At 40.0% G+C, this 17134-nt stretch overlaps 1 protein-coding gene and 1 long non-coding RNA gene across 8 annotated transcripts in view; both read right to left on the bottom strand.

Moving 5' to 3' along the window:
• ACER3 (alkaline ceramidase 3) overlaps nucleotides 1–16245 on the bottom strand; it is a 158521-nt gene extending 142276 nt beyond the window's left edge. Inside the window, exons 1-3 of one of the 7 annotated variants that reach the window (XM_077867161.1) lie at nucleotides 16038–16174; nucleotides 6409–6508; nucleotides 3393–3519 (exon numbers count right to left, since the gene is read on the bottom strand). Coding sequence is in view for 2 of the 7 variants with exons in the window: in XM_077867159.1 (XP_077723285.1) it covers nucleotides 16038–16140 (103 nt within the window). In the remaining 5 variants the exon portion in view is untranslated. Of the gene's footprint in view, nucleotides 1–3392; nucleotides 3520–6408; nucleotides 6509–15854; nucleotides 15874–16037 lie in introns of those variants that run through there. The other 6 variants (XM_077867160.1, XR_013362289.1, XR_013362288.1 and 3 more) reach the window with 6 other exon arrangements.
• On the bottom strand, nucleotides 10574–12760 carry LOC144294941 (uncharacterized). The gene is made up of 2 exons (XR_013362291.1): nucleotides 12478–12760; nucleotides 10574–12248 (listed from the first exon to the last, which is right to left on the bottom strand). It is a non-coding gene; the product is annotated as an uncharacterized LOC144294941 (long non-coding RNA).
• Nucleotides 16246–17134: the final 889 nt, after the last annotated feature.

The raw sequence follows: 17134 nt of genomic DNA, 5'->3' as shown, positions 1-17134 counted from the left end.
TTCTTACTGTTTTATAAACTATTTCTTTTATTCTTAGATTAATTTAGATTGAAATATCCTATTTCATTTTTTTTAATCCACAAAATGAGGGGCCCCTGGGTGGCGCAGTCAGTTAACCATTCAACCCTTGGTTTTGATTCAGGTCGTGATTGCAGGGTTGTGCGATGGAGCCCATGTTGGGCTCCAAACTCAGGAAAGAGTGTGCTCAAGTTTCTCTCTCCTTCTATTCCTCCCTGCCTTCACTCTCTCTCTAAAGTGGATGAATGAGGGATGCCCAGGTGGCTCAGCTGGTTGGATGTCTGCCTTCAGCTCAGGTCATGATCCTGGGGTCCTGGGATCAAGCCCACATGGGGCTCCCCTCTCAGCAGGGGAGCCTACTTCTCTCTCTCCCTCTGCCTCTCCCCTCCACTGATGCACGCTCTCTCAAATAGATAAATAAAATCTTTTTTAAAAATTCAAAATTAAAAATAAAGTGGATGAATGAATCTTTAAAAAAATCCACAAAATGAAATTAAGTAAAACATTCTTATTTTATCATAACTATTAACAATTTAGAATTTAAAGTGAAACAAAATACTTTAAATGTCTTATGATTTATTCTCTAATTGAAGGTTACACATATGTTTCTAAAATATTTATTGATTTACAATAAATATTTAACCTCCCGGTAATTTCAGTTTTCTGAAAAATGAAATAAAACTAATTCATTTCTTTCAGTCAGCTTCCAAGTCAACATAATGAAAACAAATCATTGAGATATGTATTTTCTAAACATGAAATGCTGAGTTGTCGTTTTTGAAAATGTATAGTTATTAATGTTTAGCAGTATCTCATTCTTTAACAGTGTGAACAACTTGCTTCAATAGAATACATTAAGCAAAATGTAAGTTTATGAATTTATTTCATTTAAGTTAAAGTCTTGAACAGTGTTTAAATCAAATTCATAAGCAGTAAGGAAAAAATTAAAGACTATAAAATATAAGTTTTTTAATTTTGAATTCCCAAATCTCTCAAATGAACTGTTCTAGGGGCCCCTGGGTGGCTCAGTCAGTTAGGCATCAGATCTTAATCAAGAGATTTTGGCTCAGGTCATGATCTCAGGGAAGTGAGATCGAGTCCATGCATCCCACTGGATGTGGAGGTTGCTTTAGATTCTCACTCTCTCTCTCCCTCACCACCCCCTTCCACCAAAAAGAACTGTTCTGGTTCTACCCAAATAACTTTGGGCCAATTTCCACTGGAACAAGATTTTTATTTTCCATTGTATTATTGCCCAAGTGTCAGCTTTTAAAGGTCTGAAAAAAAAAATGCTTTAAAGAAAACCAGAGAAAATGAGATAGGTCAGCCAAGACAAGTGTCCTATGTAGCAAACAAAGGTTTCTCTGTGATCCAACTAAAACAGCAATGCTCTTACACCCACACACATATATAACTGGAATATTTTCACAGTCTTTTCCATTAACCTTTAATTTAAATACAGACTTTAAAGTTAACTTTTATTTTACTTAAAAAAAGAATGAGAATGAATTAGTGAATAAAAATCACAAATTTGATAACAAAAGAAAATGAATAAAGCAGAAGAATACTAACATCTATTGAGTTTATATGTCTGGAATCATACAAGTGACATTATTTACATAATCTTTCTAACATAAAATATCACTTATGAGCTGGGTGTTATCATTCTTTTTTTCTTTTTAAGATCTTGCTTATTTATTTGAGAGAAAGAGAGCAAGCATGAGTAGGGTAAGGGACAGAGGGAGAAGCAGGCTCCCCACTGAACAGGGAGCCAGATGCAGGCCTTGATCCCAGGACCCTGAGACCATGACCTGAGCAGACACCAACCGACTAAGCCATCCAGGCACTCCTGGCTCTTATCATTCATATTTTATGTATCAGTAAATTGAGCCACAGCAAGATTAAGGAAATTTGCCTAGTGTCATATAGTTCCCAAGTCGGAATATCTAGATTCAGTCTTATGTCATTTCTCTTTAACAAGCTGTGTTCCTACCATAACATGCAAAAAGAAAAGGCAAAAGTAAAGAAAGAGAATAAGAGACACAATCATGAGTGCTGGTCTGTAGTAATAAATCTTAAGAGACAAATAAGCCATGTAATTCTGGAAACTATACTAGACTCATCTGAACCACTATAAAACTTTTCATTTGTGATCCGTATTACTAAAAAAAGATAATGTCTTAAGACAATTCTTTCACTAAAACAAATCAGTTGGGATGCCTGGGTGGCTCAGCGGTTGAGCTTCTGCCTTTGGCTCAGGGCATGATCTCACATCGGGATCGAATCCCACATCAGGCTCTGTGCCAAGAGCCTGCCTCTCCCTCTGTCTGTGTCTCTGCCTCTCTCTCTGTGTCTCTCATGAATAAATAAAATATTAAAAAATAAATAAATAAAACAAATCAGTTATCTTTTCTGCTAGTCACCTTTTTCACATTTTAAGTCTATACCTTACCTAGTATAAAACCTATTGGGAAAAAAATCCATCATACAACATTGCAAAGTACTATATATGTAATAGGTATTTAGTAGATATTTGTTGGTTTAATACTTTGTATATTCACAATACCTTGAAACCAGTTAACTACTTGAACAGTTAATGATGTGATGATCAGCCTTCAGTGGTATCAGACTACAAAAGTCCTAGTTTTAGGGATGCCTAAACCTGGCTCAGTTGGAAGAGCATGCAACTTTTGATCTTGCAGTTGTGAGTTCAAGCCCCATGATGGGTATAGAGATTATTTAAATTAAACTTAAAAAAATTTTTCTGGTTTTGTAGTTAAGTTTGGAAAAAGGTTCTGGTTTAATTGATCATGATCAAGACACCTACTGGTTATCTGAGTTGATTAATCATTTCTCTAGAATCTCCACTGATAACGGCTTCAAAATGACAACCAGGCAAAAATAAATCTTTTTTACTCTATAGATCACAATGGGCAGAATATGCCAAGCAATTTCTCATTGGTTTAACTAACATTTATTGAGAACTTACCTATATTAGATACTGTGCTAAGTGCTATGGATACTGAGTTAAAGCTAAAAGTTTAACTTGAGGCATTGTCAATGTAGTTGAGAATATAGATATGTATGTAAATAATTATAATACTATGTAAAATTTATACATATCATTCATTCAATAAATATTTATTGAAAGTCTCACTTAGCAAACACTGTAACAAACCCTAGGGCCCCTCCCTCATTGACTTTACAATCTAACATAGCCTCAGAGACTTACCAAGTCTACAGAAAAATGAACTGATAATCAAAAATGACAAGAACACATACAGAAACATGCAGCCATAAAGGAAGAACAGCAAAACAAGCAACAGAAACAGACAAGCAGGGACACTTAGGTGGCTCAGTGGTTCAGCATCTACCTTTGGCTCAGGTCGTGATCCTAGGGTCCTGGCACTGAGTCCCACATCAGGCTCCCCACAGCGAGCCTGCCTCTCCCTCTTCCTATGTCTCTGCCTCTGTGTCTCTCATGAATAAGTAAATAAAATCCTTAAAACAAACAAAAAAAAGAAACAGACAAGCAAAAATGAAAGATATTGAAATTAGTGGATACAGAATATTAAATATATTCAATATGTTTAAGGAAATAAAGCAAGAAGTAACCAAAGAATAAAAAATTATCAGAAATTGTGAGGTAGATTTGAAAAAGAAACCACCTTTAGAAATGAAAAAAAAAAAAAGAAATGAAAAATATAATAATTAAAAATACTAAAGAGAAAAAACTGAATGTAAAAGAAAAAAAATAATAAAAGGCTGAATTAACCAAGTAAAGAGAGATGAGAGAGAATAAAGCAGTACATTCTGGATCTGAAAGAATAATGTATGCAAACACAGGGAACTATGAAGCTGCATTCTGTGTTCGAGGAAATAAAAGCTGAATTATATTGCTGAAGTATAAAGTGCAAGTGTTTAGAAAGGCAAAAAATTACATCAGAAAAGTCATCAAGGGTCAGTTTGTGAAAGTCTTTATCCATTATACTTCTCAACTCTGTATTTCACATGTGCCAATATTGAAGTTCTTATCTTATATAATATACATTTTTATATGTACATATATTTAATAGTATTTCTAGTTTTGAAATGTATAAACTGTTAGCTAAAATAAATACTACTAAGCAGTATGGCAGACACCCCAAAAATCCTCTCATTACAAATACCTAGATATTCTGGATGAAGTTTAATAATATATTTTTCAATGCACAGCTCAACTCCCAAAAGACTTAAGGCAATTCCCAGAGGGAAAAATTGAGAAGAACTGAAAATCAATATGGTGGCTAGGTTATGACTGTCCTACAGAGAAAAAGAGGTAGGGCAGTGAATTGCCTGTCTCATTAATCATAGGAAGTAGAGTTTCAAATGCTCACACAGGAATAGGAGATAAGCCACTGGACCATTGAAGCATGGGAACGGCATCTGAAATCACCTATATGAAATGCTTGAGGGACTACCTACTCAGTAGTTAAATGAAACAGAAAAGTAACCACCCCTACCAGAGAAAAACAGTAGGAAAACTGTTCCATAGTGACCTGATTTAAGGGTAAAAAGCATATAAAACAATAAATACTATTATCTCACTTGGAAGTATAAACATAAGGTTACTTACAAGCATATTCTAAAGCAGCCACCAGGAGGCGCTGGGGCGGCTCAGTAGATTAGCAATTTTGGCTGAGATTTCTATCTCAGGGTGGTGAGATCAGCAGAGCATCCACTCTCTGCTCAGCTGGAGTAGTATTGTCCCTCTCCCTCCTCCTCTGCCACTCACCCTGCCTATGTACATTCTAACATAAATAAGTAAAATCTTAAAAAAAAAAAAAAAATAGGGGCTCCTGGGTGGCACAGTCAGTTGGACATCTAACTGGTTAACTTGATTTTGGCTCAGATTGTGATCTTGGGGGCATGAGATCCAGCCAGTGGTGGGGCTCTGTGCTCCATGTGGAGCCTGTGTGAAGACTCTTTCCCTCTGCTCCTCTCCACCACCCCTCCTGCCCCTGCTCACTTTCTCTCCTTCTAAAATAAATAAATCTTAAACAAATAAGTAGTAAGTGGCCAGCAGCATCCTCACCAAGTATCCAAGTAGTATCCAAGCCCTTGTGTAACTCCCTCCCTTTGTGTGTTGGCAGAACCCGTGACTTGTTTCTAACCAATAGGATACAGCAAGCTGACAAGATACACATAATTACATGTATGTGGTAACATTACATGAGACTGTAGCATCCATCTTGCTGGAGTCTCTTACTCCCTTGCTGGTATTGAAGAAGCAAGCTACTACACTGTTGGGTTGCCTATTTTGGGGGGTCTTATGCAGCAAGGAACTAAGGGCAGACTCCAGAAGCTAATAGCCTCCATCCAAAAAAGCCAGCACGAAACTGAAGCCTTAATCCTACAACCACAGGGAACCAAATTCTGCTAGTGAAGTCTTCCCTATTCAAGCTTCAGATGAGACCACAGCCACAGCTAACAACTTAGCTGCAGCCTTGTGAGACTCTAAGCAAATGACCCAGCTAAGCCAGGTCCACACTCCTAACCCATAAAAATGTGAGATTATGTGTGTTACTTCAAGCTACTACATTTGTGGAAATGTGTTATGCAGCAAAGACTAATACAAGGTGGAACTACATACTGAATAATGACAGCATGTAAGTTAGGAGAAGCATATACAAAGTTAAAGTAGCTTCTCTGAATTACCTAGAAGGAGAGAAGAAATAAGTTTGGATTTTAAGTCACACATGTATTCAAAAAATATTTAAATAAACACCAGAAAAAAGAACTAGAGCAAACCTATAGTTTCCAAACCAGTAGAGTGGAGAAGAGAATAAAAAAATCTATCACAGCCACAAGAAGGCAAGAAATATAAGAGATGCAGAATAAAAAGCATTAAAAAAGGAAGGAAATAAATAAAAATGTATCAGTAATCAAAATAAATCAGCATTCACAGAAAGAGAAAATGAGACTGAATTTTTAAAATAAGAGAAACAGCTACCTGTTATTTACAAGATAAACATCTTAAACATAAGGGCACATACTAGCTGACAGTAAAAGCCTGGGGGGAAAATGCCAGGCAAAAGAAACAAAATAGATTTTAAAGCATAAATTCAATATATAACTTAAATTTCAGGTCATTTTTAGAACTAGTGCCATGTTTTGCCCAATCTCTTTAAAGAAGCAAAGCATTTATTGATGTTACACACGGCTTTGTACTAGTCTTACAGCTGGTAGAGCAATGTTCTGAAAATACTTACACAGCATGGTTACTAAGTAATAAAGACTTCTAACAAACAGCTAATAAGCAAGATAGGCTGCATACAGACAGGATTAAAAGTAATGCACATTACACTTCCACCCAAGATACAGTATCAAGGACCATATTTACTCTCCTACCTGAAACAACCAATGAAGCAACAAAGGTGCACAAGGTAACTTTTTTGGAGGCTGAATATGTTCAAATCTTGACTGTGGTGATGGGTTCACAGGAGTATATCTGTCAAAATTTAGCAAATCATAAACTTTAAGTATGGTATAGTTTTTTTGCACAGCAAAGGAAACCATCATCAAAATGAAAAGGCAAACTACTAAATGAAAGAAGATATTTGCAAAAGATGTATCTGATAAGGGGTTAATTTCCAAAAACCCACATACCACCAAAACAAAACAAAACAAAACAAAACAAACCCCAAACAATCCAATTAAAAGATGGGCAGAGGACCTGAATAGACATTTCTCCAAAAAAGACATAGAAATGGCCAACAGATGCATAAAAAAATGTTCAACATCACTAATCCTCAGGGAGATACAAATCAAAACCACAATGAGATTACCACCTCACACCTGTCAGAGTAGCTACTATCAGAAAGACAAGGAGACAGATAAATAACAAGTATTGGTGAGAATGTAGAGAAAAGGGAACCCTCATGTAGTCTTGGTAGGAATGTAAATTGGTGCAGCCACTATGGAAAATAGTATGGAAGTTCCTCCAAAAATTAAAAATAGAAATGCTTACTGGGGTGCCTGGGTGGCTGTTGGTTAAGCATCTGCCTTCAGCTCAGGTCATGATCCCACAGTCCTGGGATCGAGAGCTCCAGAATGGGCTCCCTGTTCAGCAGGGAGTCTGCTTCTCCCTCTCCCTCTGCCTCTTCCCCAGCTTGTTCTCTCTCATGTTCTCTCTTTCTCACTCACTCTCTCTCTCAAATAAATAAAATCTTTTCAAAAAATTGTTCATAGGTTTATTATAACATAATAGCCAAAAATTGGAAACAGTCTTGGTGTTCATGATAAGACTATGGATAAACAAACTACAGTATATTCATACAGTGGAATGCTACTCAGTAATAAAAAGGAACAAATTATTGGGGCACCTGGCTAGCTCAGTCGGTAGAACATATGACTCTTGGTCTTGGGGTTATGGATTTGAGCCCATGTTGGGTGTGAAGATAACTTAAAAAGTCTTTAAATATTTTTTAAATTTTAAAAATTAAATAAAAAGGAACAAACTACTGATAACAGCATGGTTAAATCATGTTTCTCACAAGCATGAATCATAAATGGATTAATAAAAAATTTTAAATCTTTTCCATTTTAACTTGTAATATAGTAAATACCAAATGATTTAACTCACTGAGCTCTTCAGGGTCCTCTATTTTTAAATGTATAAAGGAGGTCATGAGACAAAAAATTTTCAGAACTTCTGACCTACTGAAAGTTGAATATGGGCATGCCCTACAATCTAACCATTATACTACTCAGTAGATACAGGAACTCTTAATTTGTATGTGCTAAGATAAACAAAACGGTTATAACATTATTTGTAATAACAAAAACCTGAAAACAACAAAACACCCAATGAATGAGGAACAGATAAATCAATATATTCATACAGTAAAATTCTAAACAGTAAAAATAAATGAACTATATCTAAACCCATCAACACACTTAATTCTTGGGAACATGGATGATACTTGACCACAATTTAAGTGAAAAAAGTAAGTTGAAGAATCAACACACACACAGTACAATTCCACTTATATAAAACAAGTAAACCTAAACAGTGTATTTTTAGTGTATTTTTAGGAATGCATAGTGGTAAAAAGCTGGGAAATGATAAACACTAAATTAAGGATAGTGGTTATCTCTGGAGAAAAAGGAAGAAGATGGAATGAGGGAAAGGCACAGAAGGGGTTAAATGTTTATTTAATGAATGTTTTTAACCAAAGAACAGTCCTCCTTTATCAAGGTCATAATTCTCTTCAAATGTTAAGCTTTAAGTTGGACGTTTCTAAAATAGTGAAAGAACAGAGAGCATCCATCTGATTGGCAAAATTAAATAAATGAACTCCAGTGATCAACTGGATACCAGACAACAAAACCAGACTGTCCTCACGTCTGCTTTAAAAAGGAGGTGGGGAGAGGTGGAGGAGGGATTGCTACCCAGCAGGTGAAACAGCCTGAAACTGTAATATTTCATTTTGGGAAGACTATCTTATCTAGAATGTCTCTTTATCATTTTGTATAAATGAATGAATTCCAGTCATAAAACAGTTTTTATAGCACTATCAAGATTTTAACATGCATTATTTTAAAGTTCTGTTTTGTTTTCTGAGTCTATTCAGTCTTTCCTCTTGCTGCTAAAAGCAGCTTGCTCTGAAAAGTTAAAGAATCTTAAGATGGAATCCACACCTATAATGAGTCAAAAATTTTTCCAGTCATGCAACTCAATTATTTCAACTTTGAAGGGCTTACTTATTTTCATTGGGTAAAATACCTCTTTTGAGTCTTCTAAGTACATCGTTGGGATAAATAAAATGATGCTTATAAAAATTCTTCAAAATTTTCAGATAGAGGGCCTATATTAAACTTTATTATTCTTAAAGTTTTATCCTCTAAGAATAAAATATATGGTATAATTCGGCATACTCTGAGTTTACACAATAGGAAATCAAAATTGCTGAAAACTCAACTTTAGACAGTTTCAGTTACGTATTGCTGAATAACAAACTACCCCCAAACTTCATGGCTTAAAAAGAAAACAATTTATCTCTCATAGGAAGAACAACACAACAATAAGAAGTGCAGAGGAATCTAATACATGCAATACATAAACAGTCTGTTTTGGCAAGAGTACAGTGTAACCAGGGAAAGCAGGAATTACAGGGAAAAGGAGGAACAAAGACTGAAGAGTTCAGAATACACTAGATCCCAAAATGAGCTAAAACTACATAATCACCAAAAGGGTGAAAACTGAAGACTAACACCAAATATTAGTGAGAAAGTCGATGAAATGCTGTGAAACATGACACACATTTGAGAAAAGGTCTGGCAGTTTCTAATAGAATTGAACAGACAACTATCCTCTTACCCAGTTATTCCAGTCCTGAGTACTTACCTATGAGAAATGAAAATACATATTCACAAGAAGACTTGCACAAGAATGTTCATAGCAGCTTTATTTATAATTGCCAAAACCTGAATGCACCCAGGTTTTCAACAGCAACAGGAAAACTGATAAACTGTGGTATATTCATACAATGGAATACTACTCAGTAATAAAAAGGAACTACCAATATATGCAACAACATTGGTGAAATCTAAAAAACATGATGCTGAGTGAAATAAGTCTTATAACAAACAGTAAATACTATATGATTCTACTTATATGCAGCTCTAGAACAGGCACATCTAATCTATGGTAGGGAAAAATAAATTAGAAGTGGGTGTCCTGGAGAGAAGGTGAAGGTGAGACTTAACAGGGAAGGGCATGAGGAACTTTCTTGCTTCATGGTAAAGTTCCGTATTTTAATAGAGGTTTGGATTACACAAATGTGTGTAAAAAGTAGGATGAAAGGAGGAAAAGAGAAGGGAGGAAAGGTTCACTAAAGTGAGGAGTCAGGTAGGTCAAGGAGGAAACCTACCCCCAAAAAGTTTAACCTACCCCGACTCTCCCCAAACTCAGTGTTTGTTCTTAAAGACTCTACTGACTGGATGAGGCCCACCCACATTACTGACAATAATCTTTACTTAAAGTCAACTGATTGTAGATGTTGACCACATTTATAAAATACCTTCACAGCAACACCTAAATTAGTATTTGATTAAATAAATGGATATCATAGCCTAGTCAAGTTCACATATAAAACTAACCATCACAGATGAAGAGGCCTCAACTGTAACACAGCATGATTTATGTTTAAACTTATTCTGACTAGGTTCCAATTTAACTAATATTTATTGAGAACTTAGTATTTGCCAGGTCCTTCACCTAACCGTACACTTTCACACATGACATTTAATTCTTATAACCCACTTAAATATCATTATTCTCATGTTATAGAAAATAAATTGATACAAAGAATGATTGAGTAATCTGCCCAAAGCTACAGCACTCAACTGAGCAAAGTTCAAATAGGAATCTCAATCCTGGCTCCAAGTCATTACACTATGTACTTTCCCACAGCAAACATGTAGGACTTTTGTGTCACTACTAACTGCTTCTGCTGTCTCTTTTAGGCTCTATCATTTTGCTGGGTCCTAAAATGTTTCTCCATACTTCTACTTTTTTTTTTTTTTAAGATTTTATTTGTTTATTCATAGAGACAGAGAGAGGCAGAGACACAGGCAGAGGGAGAAGCAGGCATCATACAGAGAGCCTGACGTGGGACTCGATCCAGGGTCTCCAGGATCATGCCCTGGGCTGCAGGCGGCGCTAAACTGCTGCACCACCGGGGCTGCCCCTACTTCTACTTCTTTTTTTTTTTTTTTTTTAATGATTTATTTATTTATTTGTTTATTTATTTATTTAATTTTTATTTATTTGTGATAGTCACACAGAGAGAGAGAGAGAGAGAGAGGCAGAGACACAGGCAGAGGGAGAAGCAGGCTCCATGCACCGGGAGCCCGACGTGGGATTCGATCCCAGGTCCCCAGGATCGTGCCCTGGGCCAAAGGCAGGTGCCAAACCGCTGCGCCACCCAGGGATCCCTCCTTCTACTTCTTTTAAAATACTTTTTTGCACTACCTAAAACTCTCCAGGCCAGGTTTTTTTTTCTTCCCTACAAATGGGGAAATAGTTGGCAAAGGAACAGGGTAAACCCAAAATCAAAGAAACAACTTAAAATGCACTGGGCAAGACTTTCATTTAAATGTTCACTATTCTATGTATTCTGACTTAGTAAAGTTCCCCAAATTACCATTTGAGGTCCTCGTTCTTCTTATTTACCCACATACCAATTATTGGTCCATTGAAAACAAAAACAAAAATTATCATATCTTCCAATATGTGCTGCCAAATGACAATTCTTCCTAGTTAATATCTTGAACAACATGGGTAAAAATTAACTTAAAGTGAGATTTAAATAATCTTACCCTTCAAGTATTACTAAGCTGTAATTACCAACTACATACTTAAGTCTAAAAAGTGGTTTGAGGGGCATCTGGGTGCCTCAGTCAGTTAAGCACATCCAACTCTTGATTTCAGCTCATATCATGATCTCCACATGAGACTGAGTCCCTTGATGCACTCCACGCTCAGCAGGAAGTCTGCTTGAGATTCTCTCTCTCCCCTTCCCTAAGCCCCTCTCCATGCACACACTCTCTCTCTAAAAATAAATAAGTAAATAAAATCTTAAAAAAAAAAAAATCAAGGCAAAAACTGTTGGTGAGTATTCACTGCACATCTGTTATTCAGTTCACTTACAGACAGCAGGGTGTAGCTGAGTTATCGCATCTCCTGGTAATGAATGTACGTGACACTTTACAAAATGAATAATCAAAAGAGGGAAATAGCCAATAATGATTAAAGTGTAGCAAAGAAATAAAAAGTGATAATGTTGGAAGTGAAATTCCAATCAAACAGAGTTACCAAAGCAATAGCTGACAATGACAATATTGATTGCTGTCAAGAGACTCTAGGTATGTAGCCAGGGACACTTAGTCAAGGCAAACTTATCAACATAAATGAAAAAGTGGTTGTGAGAAAAGGATGAAGATGGACTAGAAGAAGTGACACCAGCAAAAAATTCTGCATTAGAAGAACTCTCAGAGATATTTCACAATATTGAAAGTGCGAAGAGGGACGCCTGGGTGGCCCAGTGGTTGAATGTCTGGTTTGGCTCAGGGTGTGATCCTGGGGTCCTGGAATAGAGTCCTGCATCAGGCTTTCTGCAGGGAGCCTGCTTCTCCTCTGCCTATGTCTCTGCCTCTCTCTGTGTCTCTCCTGAATAAATAAAATCCTTAAAAAAAAAAAAAGTGCAAAGAGTAAAATGTTGAAGCTGAACCAAACTTAGAAGGAATATGACAATTCATCAAGGCATAGAAAAATTACTCATTCCATATCATAAGTTATACGACAAGAAGACCAGCACCGTTCAATATATTCTTGATAAGTTCTTTTACAAAGAAGTAACACATTTTAATTCTCAATGTTTTTTTAATGTCTTAAATTATAGTCTACTAGGGTACCTGGGTGGCTCATCCAGTTAAGCATCTGCCTTCAGCTCAGGTCATGATCCTGGAGTGACAGGATGGAGCCCTACATCAGGCTCCCTGCTCAGCAGGGAGTCTGCTTCTCCTTCTCCTTCTGCCCTTCCCAATTGTGTGCTCTTTCTCTCTCTCTCACTCCCTCTCAAATAAATAAAATAAAATAAAATAAAATAAAAAGTAAATTACAGTGTACTAAATATTAGTTTTGCTATTTTTTTCATTTCTCTATAGATTTATAACCAACAATAAGAGGGTTTATAGTGTTTGACAAAAAATGTTAAAGGTAACAAAACAATCATAACCTTTCCCACTGATCATTAAGACTACTTTGCCAGGTTTTAACTTGCATAGTCACTACTATAAAGAGGACTGCCTGTACCTATAACTTCTGGCACACCAAGGAACGAACATATTTTTTGACCATTAAAAAGAAAAACTACCCCCCCCTTACAATCTGCTCAAACAAAAAAGGAATTTTGAAATGAAGAAGAGGGAGGAGGAGGAGGAAGTGGGGGAAGAGGAGGAGGAGGAGAATTTGAACTCATCTTGGATGATACTAAGACACAGATTTTCAGGTATTTCAGTGACTCAGAACTGCTGCCACATCTAAACATGCAATTCTGGGGGATCCCTCGGTGGCTCAGCAGTTTAGCGCCTGCCTTTGGCCCAGGGTGCAATCCTGGAGTCCTGGGATCGAGTCCCGCATCAGGCTCCCGACATGGAGCCTGCTTCTTTCTCTGCCTCTCTCTCTCTCTCTCTCTCTCTCTCTCTCTGTCTATCATGAATAAATAAATAAATCTTTAAAAAAAAAATTTAAACATGCAATTCTGGAAACTCATCTTTTTACTATTCAAAATACACACAGCCTAGTGGTAAAAGATAGGATTCAACAACTAAAAAAAAAAAAAGATAGGATTCTGAAATATTTAACAATGAAAGTGTAAAGAATATGGCATATAGTAGCTTTAGAATCAGACCTCAACTTGAATACTACTATCTTTACACCACTTTTTGCAACCTTACATAAAAATCAAAAATGCTCAGTTGGTTGGGGCATTTCAGCTCAGGTCATGATCTCAGCATCTGGGATTGAATCATCCCCTACCCCCCCAACCCCACCCCACAACTGGCCAGGCTCTGAGCTCAGCAGGGAGTCTGCTTAAGATTCTCTCTCTCTCTCTCTCCCTTTGCCCCACTCTCCACTCTCTCTCAAGTACTCTCTCTAGAATAATAAACAAATCTTTAAAAGAAAAAAAAAGAATGAAAGAGAAAAGATAGATGAAGTGCTTAGCAAAGTATGGTACACAGTGAACACTAAGATATGGCTATTATTCCATTATCTTTAATATTTCTATCATTAGTATAAATAATATAACAATGATAAAACTGCATTTTCAAAATCATTATTAACCAGCATATTTTTCAAAGATCAAATTCTCTTACTCCAAAATATGATAAATACCCACTTCCTCCTGGGTAAGAAGACTGGACCTCAATTTCCTCCAGATAATTTTCTCCCAAGGTACATGTGCAAGGGGCAACCAACATTCACTTACCCTCTTTTTGCAGCCCCTGATTCCTATGTCAAAACCCTCCCTGCAGTCTGCTCAGTTTCCTCCTCTGAGAACGGTAAGACCAAAAGCCATTTCCCATTTCTCAGAGCTATCTGGCAGAACAGTAGTATCTTGCACTCTCATAGCTCACATGACTTAACTGTCAGTTTTCTCCTGATTCTAATCCTTGGTTCTAAACTAAGAGCCATTATTACCTATATCCACCCATAAATATGCAAAGGACCTAAGGGCCAACTAAAGCCAATCTCTTTTCTTCACTAAACATTAATTCCCTATAATATATTCATGTGAGTTAGTTGAGCAAAGTCTCAACTCAAAGTTTCAACACTTTGTGACCTCCACCTCTCCTCAATCCATTCCATGATTCTTTAGTTTAGGTCTCTGCATGTTGATGTAAAAATCTCTCCCCTTACAGTTAGTATCCATTCATACACTCTAATTCCACATTCCAAAAATATAGAAAGTCTAGCTGCTCTATAGGACAGCCTATCCAATATTTGAAGACCTGAGTTTCTCTTTTTCATGCTACACACTCCCAGGTCAGAAAGCATGGTCCTTTCCTCTCAGGGACCTTCTCTGCACTAGGTATGGGTTTGCCAACATGATCTAACAACAAATTGATAAAGCGCTTCCTTGCCAACATTTGGGCTGCCAAGTAATTACACTACAAATAATCCCTGTGTCCATATACTTCCATTATTACTTAAAAATTATTACTTTAAACTAGTAGTTCAGGATAAGTGACTCTCAGCCTAAATCATGATTTAAAGTCTTGAACAGTACAAAGAGTTGGCTTTTGTTGTTACTGTTGTTTTTTAATTTAGCCAATTACTGTGAAGAGTAGAGTAGGATCAGCTGGCATGACACTCTTGCCTCTTTCCTACAAAGCCAAACAAATGCCTGGGGAAAGGACCCAGCCATGGGAAGGTTAGTGAAGAGCTGCTTCATGTGTTGAGAAAGTGGATCCAATTAAAAGAAGAAATAGCCGAAAAAAAAAAAAAAAGGAAGGAAGGAAGGAAGGAAGGAAGGAAGGAAGGAAGGAAGGAAGGAAGGAAGGAAAGAGCGAGCCCAAAAAATGTATTTATATTTATATATAAATATAGTTGTTTTGTACTTGGCCAGAAGCAGGTACGTACCTGAAGAAGGATCGAACACTGTGCTCTCAAAACTTAACCAAAGTAAACTGCATAAAAGGAAGTGACAGGTTTTCCCTGTGCTTCCCTAGCCTCGAGGAATAAGACCTGGTGTGAAAACACGCACACACACACACACACTCCCACCCGGGGGGCAACTGGGGCCCGTCAGGGGCAGCAGCTGAAGAGACACGCTCCCCAAGTCCTCCGGAGGTGTAGTCAGTAGTGTCCTCGGATGAACCCTAACCCTTAGGAGGCAGGGTGGCGAAGGCACTTGCACTTGGGTCTCGGGGTCTCTCGTGAGCCTGGCACCTTCCCTAGCGGTGACCCAAGAGGACCGACGAGGACAGAGCTTGGGGAGGGGAAGGCCTGGGAGTCTTGGCGTGTGGGGTCAAACCAGGCTAGGACCTGCCCCTCGCCCCGTGCCCTTAGGCCGAAGGCGGCGGCAGCCGCAGCAGGAGCAGGTGTCGGGGCCCCGTCCTGACGAGCAGAGCCTCTCTCCCTCCCAGCCAGCCCTCGGGCCGCCCCCGACAGGAATCCCCACCCAGCCCCGCCTCCTCAGGCCTCCGCGGGGGTCCGGCGGGGGCTCCCCACCGCCCTTCCGCTGCCCCCAAGCCGCCCGGACCCCGGCGCGCCTCACCCGCCGTACCGGATTCCCCACCCGGGCAGCGCGGCGCCCTCCGCCTCCCCGGCCGGGCCTGGGGCCTCCCCGGCGGCCAGGTCCGCCCTCCGCCTCCCTCCCGCGGCGTCTCCCCTCGCCCTGGCGCCCTCCCTCCCAGCCTCCCGCCTCCCGCCTCCCGCCTCAGGCCCGGGCGCTGGCGCCCGCACTCACAGAACTCGGCGATGTACCAGGTCACCGCGTAGTTCTCCTCGCACCAGTCCAGTGTGGACGTCGTAGGCCCCCAGTAGCCCTCGCGGTCCGCGGCGGGAGCCATCGCGCACGCCGCCGCCTCAGCCGCCTCAGCCGCCTCAGCCGCCTCAGCCGCCGCCGCCCAAGCGCTCCTCCGCCCGCTGCGCTCGGCTCGGCAGGCTCCCAGGCCGGCTCGGGCCCTGCTCGCGCGCTCAGCGCACGCCCCGCCCGCTCGCCCTCCGGGGGGCGGGGCCGCCGCCGTCAGCGGCAGTGCCCGGCGGGGAGGCCCCGCCCACCGCGCCGGCCGGGGCCCCGCCCACCCCGAGGGCGCTAGGGTTTCCCTGGGCCCCTGCCGCCCGCGGAAGGGCCGTGCGGCGGCCGCCCGGGCGGTGCTCCCCGGGCCCACCTGTCCCGCGCACACACGCCCCTGGCTGTAGGTTCGCGGTGCCCGATAATCCTCATGCAGCTCTCGGCCTCTGGAGCGTCTGAGCCTCTATTTGTGTGTATGTGTGTGGGGGTTGATTTCACTAGGGCGGGTGGGTGGGAGCTTTCCACAAGCCCTGGCCTGATAAAACCTGTGCAGAGCTGCACCTCGGTGTCGCCTTCTTTGACGGCAGGCCCCGAACGGAGCCCCGAAACAGAACTCTCCCAGCCCCCGGGACCCCTAGGAAATAAACAGTGATTTTCCTATAAAGGTATAGGTAACTGTCTCTTGGGGACAAGGGGAAAGGGCAACGACCCTGGAGGGAAAAGAAAAAAGAAGAAGAAGAAGGGGAGGGCGGGGGCGTTAAGATCCTATGAAAGAATGAAGTCAAAACACTAAAACAGCTGCTTGAGGCTGGGCTTCCAAGCCCAGAGGTTTCCAGGGTCTACCTGTATTTTGCCCTGCTCTCCAGGCAACCAACAGCCTCCCCTACCTCCAGCCTTATGACCCCGATACTACACAACGCTGCCAGATGAATCTTTTAAAAACACGAATGCAGCTGCTCCCGCCCCTCGTGTTCAGCTACACAAACTCTTCCCTAGTTCGGAATGTGCTGGGTCCATTCCCATCTCAGCCTTTGCCCCTGCTGTTCATC

Source organism: Canis aureus, chromosome 23 (genome assembly GCF_053574225.1).
Source record: "Canis aureus isolate CA01 chromosome 23, VMU_Caureus_v.1.0, whole genome shotgun sequence".
Lineage (NCBI taxonomy): Eukaryota > Metazoa > Chordata > Mammalia > Carnivora > Canidae > Canis > Canis aureus.
This window is presented reverse-complemented; position numbering and strand designations above follow the sequence as displayed.